This window comes from Galeopterus variegatus, unplaced genomic scaffold (genome assembly GCF_000696425.1).
Source record: "Galeopterus variegatus unplaced genomic scaffold, G_variegatus-3.0.2 Scaffold930, whole genome shotgun sequence".
NCBI lineage: Eukaryota > Metazoa > Chordata > Mammalia > Dermoptera > Cynocephalidae > Galeopterus > Galeopterus variegatus.
This window is the reverse complement of record NW_007727041.1, coordinates 167,292-182,427: the sequence shown is the minus strand read 5'-3', so window position 1 is coordinate 182,427 and position 15,136 is coordinate 167,292. Positions and strand designations below refer to the sequence as shown.

The 15,136-nt window shown below is 37.0% G+C and overlaps 1 protein-coding gene across 1 annotated transcript in view; it reads left to right on the top strand.

The window, feature by feature from the left end:
• ITGA2 (integrin, alpha 2 (CD49B, alpha 2 subunit of VLA-2 receptor)) overlaps window positions 1–15,136 on the top strand; it is a 100,383-nt gene that overhangs the window by 51,899 nt on the left and 33,348 nt on the right. Inside the window, exons 3-9 of the mRNA XM_008573525.1 lie at window positions 1,353–1,462; window positions 3,851–3,942; window positions 7,179–7,293; window positions 7,456–7,583; window positions 10,341–10,489; window positions 14,383–14,533; window positions 14,817–14,982. Coding sequence (XP_008571747.1) covers window positions 1,353–1,462; window positions 3,851–3,942; window positions 7,179–7,293; window positions 7,456–7,583; window positions 10,341–10,489; window positions 14,383–14,533; window positions 14,817–14,982 — 911 coding nt within the window. The remainder of the gene's footprint in view (window positions 1–1,352; window positions 1,463–3,850; window positions 3,943–7,178; window positions 7,294–7,455; window positions 7,584–10,340; window positions 10,490–14,382; window positions 14,534–14,816; window positions 14,983–15,136) is intronic.

Sequence of the window (15,136 nt, the reverse complement as noted above, 5' to 3'; positions counted from 1 at the left end):
CCCAGGATTGTTCATGCTATTCCCTTTGCTAAAAGTGCTGTCTGTAACCTTTATCCTTCAATGTCCCTTTTTGCATCCTTTGGCCATTTGAATGTTTGTTTCACAGAGGAACTAACCATATCTTTCAGTTCTTTTGTACAACTACTTTACTTGTCATGTGTTTAAAACAGTTTTACTAGATTTAATAGACAGGAGTCCACCTTAGTCTTTTTGTGCACTATAGCACTTAGCATGGGGCACATGCTGTTTAATTGATAATGATAAAATATTTATACAGAAGGGTCATGAAAGAATTTAAATGTCTAATACTCCCCAACTTTGACAAGAAAAAACATCGAAGCATATGCTTTCTAAGTAACTGAATGTTGCTGAGTAATTAACATGCTACAGTTTCTAAAGATAAAGCTGTTACATGGGCTTTTTCTATCCAATATTCTGAAATCAGAAATGTCAGGTGAGGGCTTCTGCAGTGAAACGTGCAGTCTCTAGTTGGAGAAACTCTGTCGGAAGTGAAACTAACCAAAGGAAGGATATGAGCACCAGTCTCATCCTGTATTATAATGTATGCACATTATTACACATAAGGAGAGTCTCTTAATATCTTTATGTATTTTTGCTAAGTATCCCCTTAAAAAGACAATAATCATGAATCCACTTAGATAACTCATCTGCTCCCTAAATGAGTTCATATATGATAAAGTGCTGAGGACATAGAAAGCACTCAGCAAATATCAGTTTTTGCTCTTGGTTTTTATATTGTTTCATTCTTTAGAGATGTGCTGACCACTAGCCACATGTGTCTATTGAGCACTTGAGATGTTACTTTTCCATATTGAGATGTGCTCTCAGTATAAAATGTACACTGAATTTCAAACACTTAGGTAGGGAAAAAGAAATGTCAAATAGCTCATTAACAGTTTTTATACTGACTACATGCTAGTTTGGAGATGTTGAATTAATTAAATCTTAAATATAGTATTGAGTAAATATTATTAAAATTAATTTCACCTGCTGCTTTTTATTTTATTACCATGGCTGATTACTAGAAAACTTTAAATTACATATGTAGCTCACATTCCTGGTTTGCATTATACTCATGTCTCTATTGAACAGCACTGCTTTAGAGAGACCTCCAAGGGTGTGTGGCACAGCAGCTCTGTTGTAGACATTATCAAGGATCTTGATCAGTTAAGAGGAAAGAAAACAGGTCAAATTATAGCTGAACAAATATGACCTATTCACTAATAAAAAAAGGAAGTTAAATGTGTTTTTCACTGTTTTGTGCTCAGTTTTTTCTTTAGGACAGTATACTTAACATTTTATCTCTAATAAAAAAAAAATTCTATTTCTAGGTTACTGGTTGGTTCACCGTGGAGTGGCTTTCCTGAGAACCGAATGGGAGATGTGTATAAATGTCCTGTTGACTTATCCACTGCTACGTGTGAAAAACTGAATTTGCAAAGTAAGTTGTAATTAGCAATGTGATTTTTTACAGATAGCAAAATCTCACTTATTATGTACTCAGCTGAAAAATTATAGACATAGTAGTCATTGTTCTGTCTTAAAGAAATATAGATAGCTTTTTTGCCTTTATCTCTTTAATCATATGGAGCCCAGTTGTATCCAAATTTCCCAAAGAGTTTGAAGACCTGATTTAACAAGATGCATAGGAAATGTGCTGCCTCCTGAACCGTCTAGCCCCAGACCATGGACAGATTTCCATAAACGTTTAGGATTATTTCACTGATTACTTGCAGAAATTTGAGGCTATCCATATTTATCCCTCCTCTCCTCAAATCAAACCATTAAGAATAGAAATACCAGTACGAAGGCTGAGTTCGGAGGTATCAAGAAACACTCTGTGGTTTCGATTATGTCTTGATGATTGCATTCTAATTTTAAAAACCCACAATTGGCATTATTTGCTGTTCTAATCCACATCTCAGTTGCCTTCTATTAATGCAAAACATTACTAAATGTGTAAAACTAGAAAGCTAAATGAGTGATACATATTTCCACACAATATTTCCTGATGTAAGTGAGAAGTCACTCAATTCTATCATCACGTCAGCAGCAGCAGCATCCAAAAAAAAAAAAAAAAAGGCCAGCACTAAGGAGTTAGAGCTCTCCTGAAGAATTAAGACATGAATTAGGAAAATACAGTGTTTTGGAAATCAAGGGAAAGAAGAGTTTCAAAAAAAGACTTGGAAACAGGGAAGGAGCGCTTCTCACATATGTCGCAAACCTAATTTCTAGCATAATTTGTTGCACTTATTAAGGGCTTAAATATTTTCAGTGACATGGAAGGATTATCATTGGTGTTAAATGCTACAGAGGGCGAAGGGTGTGAGGCCTGAGTAAAGATCTTCAGCTTATTTAAGGAGGTTTTGGGTGATCTACATCAGTGCTCTCCAAACATTTTGAACACTTACCATATATATATATATTTTTTAACAATAAAATATATACTTTAGAAGTGAGTTTCAGAATTTTTATTATAGTTTAAAAGTTTTATTATATCCCTCCAAATGTATCATGTCACCCTCTGCTTTTGAACATTCATTCTTAATTATATATTTTTATTATTTTTTAAAGCTATGTAAGTGCATATTATCTTTCTAATAGTACATTTATATTAAAATAAATTTAAAAGAATAAAAACATGCACATAGAACTTTTAATGTTTTTTCTGCACTCTAGCAGATTATTTTTTGTGTAACTTACTCAGCTAGTGTGTAAATCCAGTAGTGTTGTGGGGAGAAAATGTATAACAAAGAATTTAGGAGTGGGTGAGCAGTGAACAAGTCCAAGGAGTAGAAGTCAGCCTCCATTTCTGGAAGTTGAGCGGTGAAGGACAGCTGGGAAAAACAGTTCTGTAGGATAGCAGGGTTAAGAGAAGATGTTTCTAGTAAAAAGGAGATGATCCTACTTGGAGAAAGCATGGCAGGAGGTGGTAAAAAGGAAATGACTATTAGTCAAGGATAGAGTTAACTGGATGGAATTAATGTCACTAGTACCTGAAGAAATGTGTCTTAGAAAGATTGCTCCTTTCTCTAAGACACAAAGGAAGGAGAGAAGTAGAAGATGTAAGAATGACCTTCCCATAATCATGAGAGTAGTCAAGATTACCCCCGAGAATGTGATTCGTCTTCTCTGCAGTAGCCGGGTTACTCACCAAGAGTGGTGGGACCTGGGATGAGGCAGGAGGCTTGAGAAGAAGGGTGAAGTTTTACAACAGTTGCCCTGGGAAATGAGGGAAGGATAGATGAAAGTGGCAATGATGACTTGGCAGAGATTAGAGAACTTAATATGCCCCAGTTCAATGGGAGAGAGGAGGTTGGAGAAATTCATTATTTTACATGGCTAGCCTCAATATTTCCTTTTAAAATTCACCCACTATTGCTTTGAGCCAGATTCTAAAATAGGGCATTCTTCATGACACTTTAAGGATATCTTCACTGATCCAGAAAAGAAAGCATTAGATAGAACCACCATGACTTTGTAAAGAGCAGATGTGGCAGAGGGAACAAATGACGTCCTCAGATGTGTTTTCTTTGACCAGCACATTGTTTGTAAAAAAATTAAATTCCTAACAGTCATGCCCTCTCCAGAGCCCACCCCAAATATGTTACACTCTGCAGCTTCACACATTAAACTGAGTTCCTGGATCAGTGAAGACAGCTCATTTCCCTCCACTTCATTGTATATTTCAAGCACCTGGATATATGGCCCGAAATTCAGTGCTATATATAAACATGGGTGTACATGGTTTGTTTGTTTGTTTGTTTAACAACTATGAGTAAACAGTGAAGATTTAATCACCTTTTAAAATCTTTTTTTCCTTTGATAGCTTCTACAAGCATTCCAAATGTCACAGAGATGAAAACCAACATGAGCCTGGGCTTGACCCTCACAAGGAACGTGGGAACCGGAGGGTTTCTCGTGAGTGTTTTCTTTTGAAATCTTCATTTTTTTCGAGAAAGTATGTAGTCAGTGTCTTCTCACAGTCCTTCCCATCAAATCAGATCTTGAGGTTTAAATGTTAGAGCTTGTTTTTTGATACATTATACTATTCGGATTTGTAAAATAAAGTAACATTCTGTTGACCTGTGGACTTCTCATGATATTCAGCAAAACCATTGCCACGGAAGGTCTTGAAAAAAGGGAGCAAAAGGAACACTAATTCTTTGCCCCTGGAGAGTGTACTTAGTATTTGTTGATGGCAGCAGAATCCCAGGTCTCATTTCTACTTCCTGTAGGAACATTCAAGATAGGTACTGCTAATTCCGAAAGCAGGCTTCAAAGCTAAGAGGTATTTTTGTTTTTAATCATTTCCTGAAACCGTTGGTTCATCTGATATTATTTAAGTCATGGTGAGGTGTCTCATCTTACTGCATGTCAGCGTTTACCCTCATTTCATTTCTAAAATGCTATGAGAAGACATCACAAATCAGTGAAATGGAATGCCCTATTTAACAAGTGGTCTGGGGACAATTAATTGGTTAATAGTTTGCATATCCAAATAGGCTTTTCAAGTGAATTAAAGAGCTCATATAAAAAACTAGAACAAAATGGAAATTTTCTTTCCTTTTTTTTTTTTTTTTTTTTTTTGTGACCGCACTCAGCCAGTGAGCGCACCAGCCACCCCTATATAGGATCCGAACCCGGGGCGGGAGCACCACTGCGCTCCCAGCGCCGCACTCTCCCAAGTGAGCCACAAGGTCGGCCCCAAAATGGAAATTTTCTGAAGGAGGGAAGAATTTCTGAGATTAGAATTAATGAAAGAAATAGTATAGGAAATTGTTGAAAAGATCTAACTATAAAAACATGAAAACCACCACATACAAAAAAAAAAAAAAAGCTTAAAGGCACATAAAAAATCTTATTTGCAATGTTCACCAGCTCATATAGGTATATTCTGGTTGTATAGTCCTGCTAAAACTTCCTTGGAAAGCCTAATTTAATTTCACATTGGTTTTATCTGTACCATTGACATGCTAACTTAAAAGCCTGTGTTTTATAACTGGATTATTCTAAAACTGGAATCAATTTTGAACAATGTCATCCTGTTTTTACTAACAGGTATTAGTTTTCAGATGACTTTGCTATCATTAAGTAAATTAAATACTGCTTATAATATGTGTTACATCAGTGCATAAATGAATATTGCAATGAATCTTCATGGTTTATGATATTCAAGTCTTTGTAATAACATTACTTTCTTCTTTTGTGTGCTTGTTTGTTTTTAAGTTTGAATAAATCAGAAAGAGAAACATATTGAGATTTAGTGATTATAGTATGTACCTCAGAATTTTTAATCTGTAACTCCAGATAAATAAAGTAAAAGAAAATTGCAATAGAAATTGAGAGATTAATTTGTCGATGTAATGAGCAGAGAGGGAGGGGGGAGAGAGAGAAAAAAGAAGAAGAAAAAGAAAAGAAGAGAGAGAGAGAGAGAGAGAGTCAAAATTTCCTTTACATACCTAAAAGGTCAAAATCATAAGATACTCTAAAGAATTAAGTGGAAAAGACTGACAATCATCACATTTTTTTGAACCTTCTTAAGTTCTGGGCTTAAAGAAGGAATGTAGTTCTGGCATTAACAATTGGCATATTCTAATTTCAACTTTTTAATGCTGTTTTCCATTGCTTTTAAAACAAAAAAAAATCTTGAATACTTCATGAGTTATTTTCCAAGGTGATAAAAAAAAGTTTAAAAAAACAACTTAGGAATGGAGATATAGGAATTTAGGATATAGGAATCAGTAATTGGTAAAATAAACTAACCAAAGGTATCAATAATGATTTTCTGCTAACTAATTGGCAAAATGAACCATTTTTATAGGGGAAAACTGTGCTTTGTTCATTGAGCATGAAATATGACCAGCTGCTTCCCCTTTGAGCTACCAACAGTTAAACTGGGTCAAATAAATTCCCTTTTGTTTTTCCAATTGCTTCTTGCAAGTCCCCACTCTTCTGTTTAGTTTTAATGACTGATCAACAGCTTTACGTAATGTTAAGCTTTGCAGATATTTTTTCAAATCTTTACAAGATTTCTGTTTCTCACTTTTCTCCTTTTTCATCTACCACTTTTAATATTATTCAATCTAATATTTCCCATGTGATTTAATCATGACTTAATCAGGAGTTCTTGGCATTCAAGGGCTGCTGAAAAGGAGAGAATTGAGATGCCATTAATGGAGATATTAAGAATTGGATAATGTATGGTGTGGGCAAGGAGACAAATGCCAGCCAGCTTTGGTGGCTGAAATAAATTAGAGAGTGGTAGTGGGGGGTTTTTGAAGTTCTGGAAGTAAGGAGATACTTCACAGCAAAGTTAAAAACCAGCAGTCAATGAGCCTCCTTTGTGTTTGTTTAGCATACAGAGTGTTTTTAAATCTGTTACTTTGCATACAAAATTTGTCCTCTCTGACTCTGCTTGAAAAATTGAAGAATCTGTCAACACAAGGCCTGTTTCACAGCAGTGGGTGAGCAGGAACCATAGTAACCTGCCCATGACCATAAGGCATGGGTTCTTCATTCACCCTGGTGTCTATACTGGCCCTGAGCACCTTGCGAGGGCTCCTGCCAGGCCCTGGGAGGCCTTTGGGTTTATGGTTCTGCTGAGTAGTGTGAACGGGCAGGAGGAAACTGATGCTCAGTGATAACAAGGATAGTGATGCTGTCTAACAATTATATAGCACTTGCTGTATATCTGGCACTGTTGTAAGTGTTTTATATTTATAGACCCATCTAATCTTCACAACAACCTTAAAAGATAGGAGGTATGATTATCCCCATTTTACAGATAAAGCACCTGAGACAAAAAATGAATTTTGCACTCTTTTCCTCCTGGGTGTTCTCTGGAAGAAAGGCACCCCTTTCCTCTAGCTTGGAGGGCGACCTGATGGGCTCTTTCCATTACTGACATCTGTCCCTTGCCAGTCTTGTCCCCTCCCCCTGGGGGCCTGCCACTGGGCACAGAGCCTCTGCCACCTTCTCCATCATGTCTGCTTGTCCCAGTGAACTCTCATCCAAAGGCATTTTTGACTTGTTAGTTGCAAGAGTTGACAATTCCAAGTATTTTGAAAAGAATAGAAATGTCTGAGTTCTACAGAGAAGTAGAGGGTTAGCATGTTCTGTGTGTTCCCATTTACCATTTTCTTGTTTCTTTGAAGACGTGTGGTCCTCTGTGGGCACAGCAGTGTGGAAGTCAGTATTACACGACTGGGGTTTGTTCTGACGTCAGTCCCGATTTTCAGCTCCTGGCCAGCTTTTCACCTGCAGTTCAGAGTAAGTTATGGGTGTGTAGAAGGTCTGAGCAGTGCCTTATGTTTAAAGGAGGGGGGAAAAATTTACCAACAAGGGCTGCTGAAGCCCTCAAGTCTCATGTTTATGTGGTATAAAGTTTGACTTACCTAGAGAAATCTGCATTTTTCATCTTTTTCTATGTAGCCTGCCCTTCCCTCATAGATGTTGTGGTTGTATGCGATGAATCAAACAGCATTTATCCCTGGGAAGCAGTAAAGAATTTTTTGGAAAAATTTGTACAAGGCCTAGATATAGGCCCCACAAAGACACAGGTATGGACATCAGTAATACATAAACTAGCCTATGGCTTTCTTTCTGAGAAAATGTTGTTAGATATGAAGTCTTAATTTTTGCATTTGTCAAATCCCATATTAAATGCACTCAGTGATAACCTTGAAAGTTAACTGAAACTTGTACTATGTTGGGTTATTCTAACCTATGAGTTTGTCCAATGCTGGGCTTTTGACTTTAGAGTTCTATTTCTGACACAGACAACAAGGGTATGGGATATAACATTTTAATCCCCTTTTAGTTGCCTATTTTTGCCCCTGTAACACAAGTTTATTAACACTTTTGAAAATTCAATATGTATTTTCATATTTTTCTTTATGTCCATTAGGACTAATAATGAATTTATTCTGTTTACTTTTTTCTGGTAAAACAATTTTCTTTGAATTCTGGGATTTTGATGAATAAGTCACTAAACATGAATCCTCCGTTTATTATTTTATAGTCTTTTATCATAAAGTCCAGCCTATCATATTTTACACAGGACAAGTGGTTTCAATAATTTGATATAGCTCTCTGTTTTAAGTCATTAATTTGCATTTATACCTTCTTGAGGGAGGCAACCAAAACTCAGGAGCAGAAGCTTTAAGCTTCTGTAACAAGACTGAATAGCATTTATTTTAAAAGTACAGTTCTTGCTTTTTTGGTTTGTTGGGGTTTTGTTTTGTTTTTTTCCCCTTTCTTATTGGATCCTCTATTTCATGGGTCATTCTGGTTGTACCAGCACACTGAACCAACATCAGCGGGGATCAATTTAGAGTTATCAGTATACAAAGGTACTTGAAAAAGTTTGTGGAAAAATAGAATTAAAAGACAATACAACCTCTCCATGAACTTTCTGAAGTACCCTCGAATGTTCTTAGATTGCATCTGATAATCCAGTGTCCAACATCTGGTAACAATTGTTAGAATATTTTTCCCTAAATGCTTTGTAGTTATCTTTATTGAAATTTGCTTTTCTGCTTTCCTATATAGTATTGTAAGATATTGTTACACATTTTTCCCATTGAGGTCACTTTTCAATACCAAGACGACATTAATGCCTGCTGAAAATTGAAAGTTTTACTGTGAGTTTTTGCCAGAAAATTCTGATAATAAGACTAGTCATAGCACTGATTTCTAGGGGCCGGCCCGTGGCTCACTCGAGAGAGTGCGGTGCTGATAGCACTGATTTCTAGAGAGTACCACTATTAAGGGCCCTCATAAGAGAAGCTTTCACATGCATCTGCTTATTTTCTCTGCCTCTAAATGAATTACCCCTCGTAACATGACTTACTTTATTTAACAGTCTTTAATATAGTATGACCTCCTCTTCTGTGTCTTCCTACATCTCTAGAAGTGATTTAACTCAGTCTCTTTTCTTACAAACTAAATTTGACCTTTCTGTGAGTCCTAATATACCACATTTCTTTAAATCCTTCCCCTTTCTCACACCAGAAGTCCTGGAGTTGTGTCATGGGTTTATTATCATCTTCCTCTAGTATCAGACTTTGAAATCCTCAGAGTTATTTTTGATCCTTTACTCTCTCTCAGGTCTTACATCTTATTTTAAAGAAAGGGGTTCAGGAATATATTTCTTGCCATCTTCCCAGTGCCTAGCTTACTGCCTCCCTAGCAAAAAGTAGCAGATTGAACTCAGAAATCCAGACATTGCCCCTTCCACCTTCTTTCCATACTGACCTCTGGTTCAGAGAGCCTCTTACCCCTGACCCCTCAGTGCCACTTCCTATTCTGGAAACCCTATCTCCTAGGCTTAGAGGATGAGTTCAGTGCCTAAGAACAAGCACGCTAATAGAAGGGTGTGACTTTCTTGATCTGAATGTTCAGAGAATGTCCATGAACATCTTGTTCAGAAGTTCTTTCTCTTAGATCTCTCATATAAGATTCTCTCTAATCATATTTTTCTTGGGAGGCCAGAAACTCCTTGCTCCATATGCATATATAGCAGTTCCCCTCCAGAAATGCTGAAGATCATAACAGAGGAAACACAGCACAATAAATAGGCCCAAATTGATCACATTGATTAGGAGCACATTGGCTTTCTTATATTTGGCTCTAATTCGTTATTACATAATTACTCTCAATTGATGAGATGTTACCTTCCATCTATGATTGCTTATAGTTGTTTGCAATCTTATATCCATTGGTAATTAGAAAGGTTATTTATATTCATTTAATCTTCCTGTTATAAACCTTGTTCTAATATTTGCCTATATTAAAATATTACAGGGAAAAGCTTAAAAATCTATAGTCGTTATTCTTTTTTTTTCCTTTTTGTCTTTTTTCGTGACCGGCAATGGAACGCAACCCTCAGTGTCGCGCCCATACCGGACCGGCAACGGGATCGCAACCCTCGGTGTTGCGCCCGCACCTCGCTCAGCCAGTGAGCGGCCGGTCTGTATGTGGGATCCGAACCCTCGGCAGGAGCGCCGCTGCGCTCCCAAGCAGCGCACTGTAGCAGTGCGCCACCGGGCCGGCCCTATAGTTGTTATTCTTGAGAACCAAATCATAAGCTATTGCACATCATCTCTCTTGGCCATAGTGCCACTATTATATACTGATGACCTCTAACAAAGAATCATTCCTTGAAAGAAAAGTAGCTATCAAGAACAAAGTTGGAAGGGATTCCTTTAAGCTATTAGTCCATGTCTAAATGCGCTTTTGATTTTTATCACATGTGTTAAATAGAAGTTATTTATAACTTAATGACAGCCCATTAACAAACTTCTACTCTTTTAAAGGTGGGATTAATTCAATATGCCAATGAGCCAAGAGTTGTGTTTAACTTGAACACTTTTAAAACCAAAGATGAAATGACCATAGCAACATCCCAGACATTCCAACATGGTGGGGACCTCACAAACACATTCAAAGCAATTCAATTTGCAAGGTAAGTTTTGATGCTAATAGACCAATATTTTGATAACATGAAAGTGCTAATATGTGAGAAAAAGGAAGTAAATGACAAAGAAAAATACTAACAATGGTACCCACACTAAACACAGAAGTAATAAAGAAAACAAGTCTGAGTATTCAGTGACTTGAATCCTTTGAGAAGGCAGTTGGGAAATGAAGTTAAAATATTTGATTCTAGGATTTTTATATTACATGATTCTTATATGATTTAACAAGAAATAAATGAAATGAGAAGACCTTAGGTTAAAACAGTAGGAAATGGAGCAGTCTGTCATTATTTGTTAATATTTATCAGAGCTCCAGACAAATTGAGCTAATGAAGCATTTTATGCAAATTAACAAGGGCCATAGCATCTTATGAGTCTGAATTTAATCGAATGAGTTTATTATACATACTACAATCCGTGTGAATTACAAAGTGTGAATTTTACAACTCTGTAGCTCCCTCCTCATTCTTCCCTCAGTTTGTCTATTTCTCCAGCTCCTTCATCTTCATTCTCTTTTAACCAGATCTCTACAAAAGATGTTCAACACTTTCCTGTTGTTAAAAAATAAATGAAGATAATGAGCTTGCCTTCTCTTAAACCACTTTCTGCATTTTCATCTTGTGCATTCCTTCTTTCTAGATCCTTTCAAAAGTGTCTATTCTCCCTTCCTCCCCTTCCAGGAAGCCCGTAGGTCTCCCCTAGCTGAGCATGGCCTTGACCACCCAACACCGTGGTCCTGCCCCAAGCCTCATCCTCTCCAGCTCTTCTGAGCACTTGATAATGATGAACAAACACTGCTATTCTGAACCCGCAAACTTCTGGAATCCCTGTCAACTTTGTATCAACAACTTTTGCCTCTTCTCTGGCTACTTTTCCTATTTTTTTCTTCATTAAGCAGACCTCTCTCATCTATAGCCCTTCTCTCTTAGGAGCTGTGTTCACTCACATGGAGTCAGCATCAGTTCTATGGGGTTTACCCACTGCGATGCTGTCAGCCCTGAACTCTCTCAGAATTCTCTCAGACATCCAGCTGATGCTGAATATCTTTATCTGGAGTGTTGGTTCACTTATCAAATTTGACATATTTTAAACTGGCCTTTTTCTTCTCCCTACCCCTCCTCGGGACTTGGCCATTTTGATCCATGCCTCTGCCTTATTCCTGCAGCCACTCAGACTAAAACTCTGATGGTTTTCTTTATTCTTTCCACCTCCTCCTTAGATCACACATCTGGTCAGTCACCACATCCTGTCATTTCTATTTTTGAATTTCCCATTATATCTGCTCCTTCTTTTTTCTATGTGTATATTTTATTTGCTGCTTCCATCAACTGGCAACTCTCCACTTATGTCTCAAAAGCAGATTCTCCACAAGAGAAGATTTGATCGGTTTGGTTAATTTTTATTGTCTCTATCAAGATATCCTTTTGGGCCAGGTCACTCATAAGCTGATAGCCAGTCACTCGGTTGGTTGCCATTAGGTGAAGTGCCCGACCTGTTCTAGTAAACTCGACTAGGGAAGAATAAGTTGGCATAGAAAATGGCATTCCTGGAATTAGAAACTGCTGAGGGACCCTGTTTTCAGCAGGGAACATGGGTGTGGCTTTTTTCCCTGGAAGGAGCCGGGGGACCTGGCAAGCTTTCTTCTCCAGTGTAACGCCACTGTCTGTTGAGGTAGGAGTATAGCCTTTTCTTTTTTTTTTTTTTACCTTTTTTGTCTTTTTTCGTGACCGGCAACGGATCACAACCCTCAGTGTCGCGCCCGTACCGGACCGGGACCGGCAACGGGATCGCAACCCTCGGTGTTGCGCCCGCACCTTGCTCAGCCAGTGAGCAGCCAGTCTGTATGTGGGATCCGAACCCTCGGCGGGAGCGCCGCCGCACTCCCACACGGCGCACTGTAGCAGTACGCCACCGGGCCGGCCCAGAGTATAGCCTTTTCAAAACTTTGGTTTTCTCTCCTGTGCTCCTCTCTCATCTATCTCCCTCTGACCACACTATTTCCCAAGCTGACAGGAGTTAGTCTTCTCATTGCTAGGAGAATCACCCAACTATTTATTTTTTCTCTCTTTTTTTTTTTTTGTCTTTTTCTTTAAAACACCGAATAGAATTCTGACACTCTTTCAGTAAATATTGCCATGTTTCCATTCACACTGTTTTATTGAATGTCTGAGGTTGCAATTTATTGTCCCATATACTGCAGGTAATTTTGAGGCACAGTGTCTGTCCTCAAAAACCTTATAATCATATTTGAGATCTATAGTGTGTCCTAACAAGTAAGTCACTCAAAAAAGATCTGATGTGAGTACTGTAATTCAAATTTCTGTATTCTACAATATAGAGTACAGAAGACATTTTAGGAAATAAAATGATGTGCTCACACAGAAAAAGTTTAATGGATTTGATTATATAAAAATACAAAACTTCTGTACATAAGTAATTCCATTAAAATTCAACAGGTGATCAATGAACTGGGGAAATTATTTACAATGTATATGACAAGAGGTAATTTTCCTTATTAACAAAGAAATCTTACTAATCATTAATAAAATGATGAACAACACAAAGAAAATTGGGCAAAGGTATAGAAAATTGAGTTCTTAGAGAAAGAAATACAAATGGCTACTAAACATATAAAAATATTCACTCTTCCTTCATTACTAAAAAATGCATATTAAAACAACAATTATATTTTATTTCTCACTGACCTAAATACCAAAAATTAAGAAGTTTAAACATCCTTATTGTCAGTGGAGGTGGAGAAACTTCTGTACTAATGGTAATATAAATTGGTGACATTTTTGAAGGGCAATTTGACATTACTTACCAAAATTTGAAACATGTATATTCTTTGTCCCAGTAATTTCATTGCTCTGATACATTTGAAAAGTATGCTAAGGTATATATGCAGAGACATTCATTACAGCATTTATTGTAAAGTCAGAAATGGACTAATGTCCAATAATGCGGGACTGGTTAAGTAAATTATGGTGCCTCCAAATAGTAAAATATTTTGCAGTCTTTAAAAAAGAAACAAGGGGGACCGAGCCTGCGGCGCACTCGGGAGAGTGTGGTGCTGGGAGTGCAGCAGCGCTACCGCCGTGGGTTCGGATCCTATATAGGGATGACCGGTGCGCTCACTGGCTGAGTGCGGTGCGGCTGGTCTCAAAAAGGACAAAAAAAAAGAAGAAACAAGGGCTTAATAGGTGCTGATATGGAAAGATCTCCATCAAAATGAAAAAAACTGTATGTCCTCATTCATGTAAAAGTTTAAGGGATAGACTATGCATATATCTATATTACATCTAGATAAACCATTTTCTAGAAGGAAACATAAGAAACTGATCATAGTGGTTACTTTTGGAGAAGGGGCTTTGTGTCAGATTTTTGTTTTATACTTTTCCAAATGCTTGAATTTTTTTGGTCATGTATAAATATTACTTTTTAAAAAATAATTAAATATTGAAAAATTAAACATGTTTAATGAGTAAAATTTATGACAGTAATATCTGTTGACTAATAGTAATACATTTAATTTTCTTATAAGAAGGTAAGGATAAGAATTTCCGGGGTAAATACACAAACATGCACACACACATCCACACACACCACACACACACACACACACACACACACACACACACACCCACACCATGAAACCCGTAGAAATTATTTTTAACATCAAGCAAGATTAAATTTTTATATGTTTCTTTTCAAGCTACAATAGGACATATTTAAATATATCACCAGAATTGACATGGAGAGAAATTTTGTCACAGTGGGTTGTGCTTGAATAAGCTCGTTTCATATTTCTGTTTCAAACCAGAGGTTCACATATTAGCTTCATCTTTTGATGGTGAGTCTTTAATTTCATCTGCCACAGAGATTACGCTTATTCAGCAGCTTCTGGTGGGCGACCAAGTGCTACCAAAGTCATGGTTGTTGTAACTGATGGTGAATCACATGATGGGTCAATGTTGAAAGCTGTGATTGATCAGTGCAACAAGGATAATATACTGAGGTTTGGCATAGCAGTAAGTGGCTTTCTTTTTACTTGTCGTGCATCTGATGAGTAGACTTTGTTCCTTTATAGCATCACTTCTCAAGGCTGCACTTTCCCATTGTGTTCATTGTTCAATATAGAAGAAAATTTTTACTCTGATTTTCAGTCCTGTCAACCAAATTAATGATTGTGGAAATGTTGCTTGATTTACTTCTCCAGAGGGCCTATTGTGTTCAGAAATAGACTAGAAAGCACTAATTGGAAAATTGGAGTACAGCAATAATGACCTTTTTTCCTCTTCCTCTATTTTCAAGGTTCTTGGGTACTTAAACAGGAATGCCCTTGATACTAAAAATTTAATAAAAGAAATCAAAGCAATTGCTAGTATTCCAACAGAAAGGTACTTTTTCAATGTGTCTGATGAAGCTGCTCTACTAGAAAAGGCTGGGACTTTAGGAGAACAAATTTTCAGCATTGAAGGTAAAAGAACGCCTTTCAAGGACTTTCTTTCAAAAACTTTCTTCAAGAATTCTTTATTTTATTATCACATTCTTTATCTATTAATGTTAACTTGTATACTTTGTATAAAAAGAAATAAATCAGTAAGAAAAATGAATGAAAAACGTGAATAAAT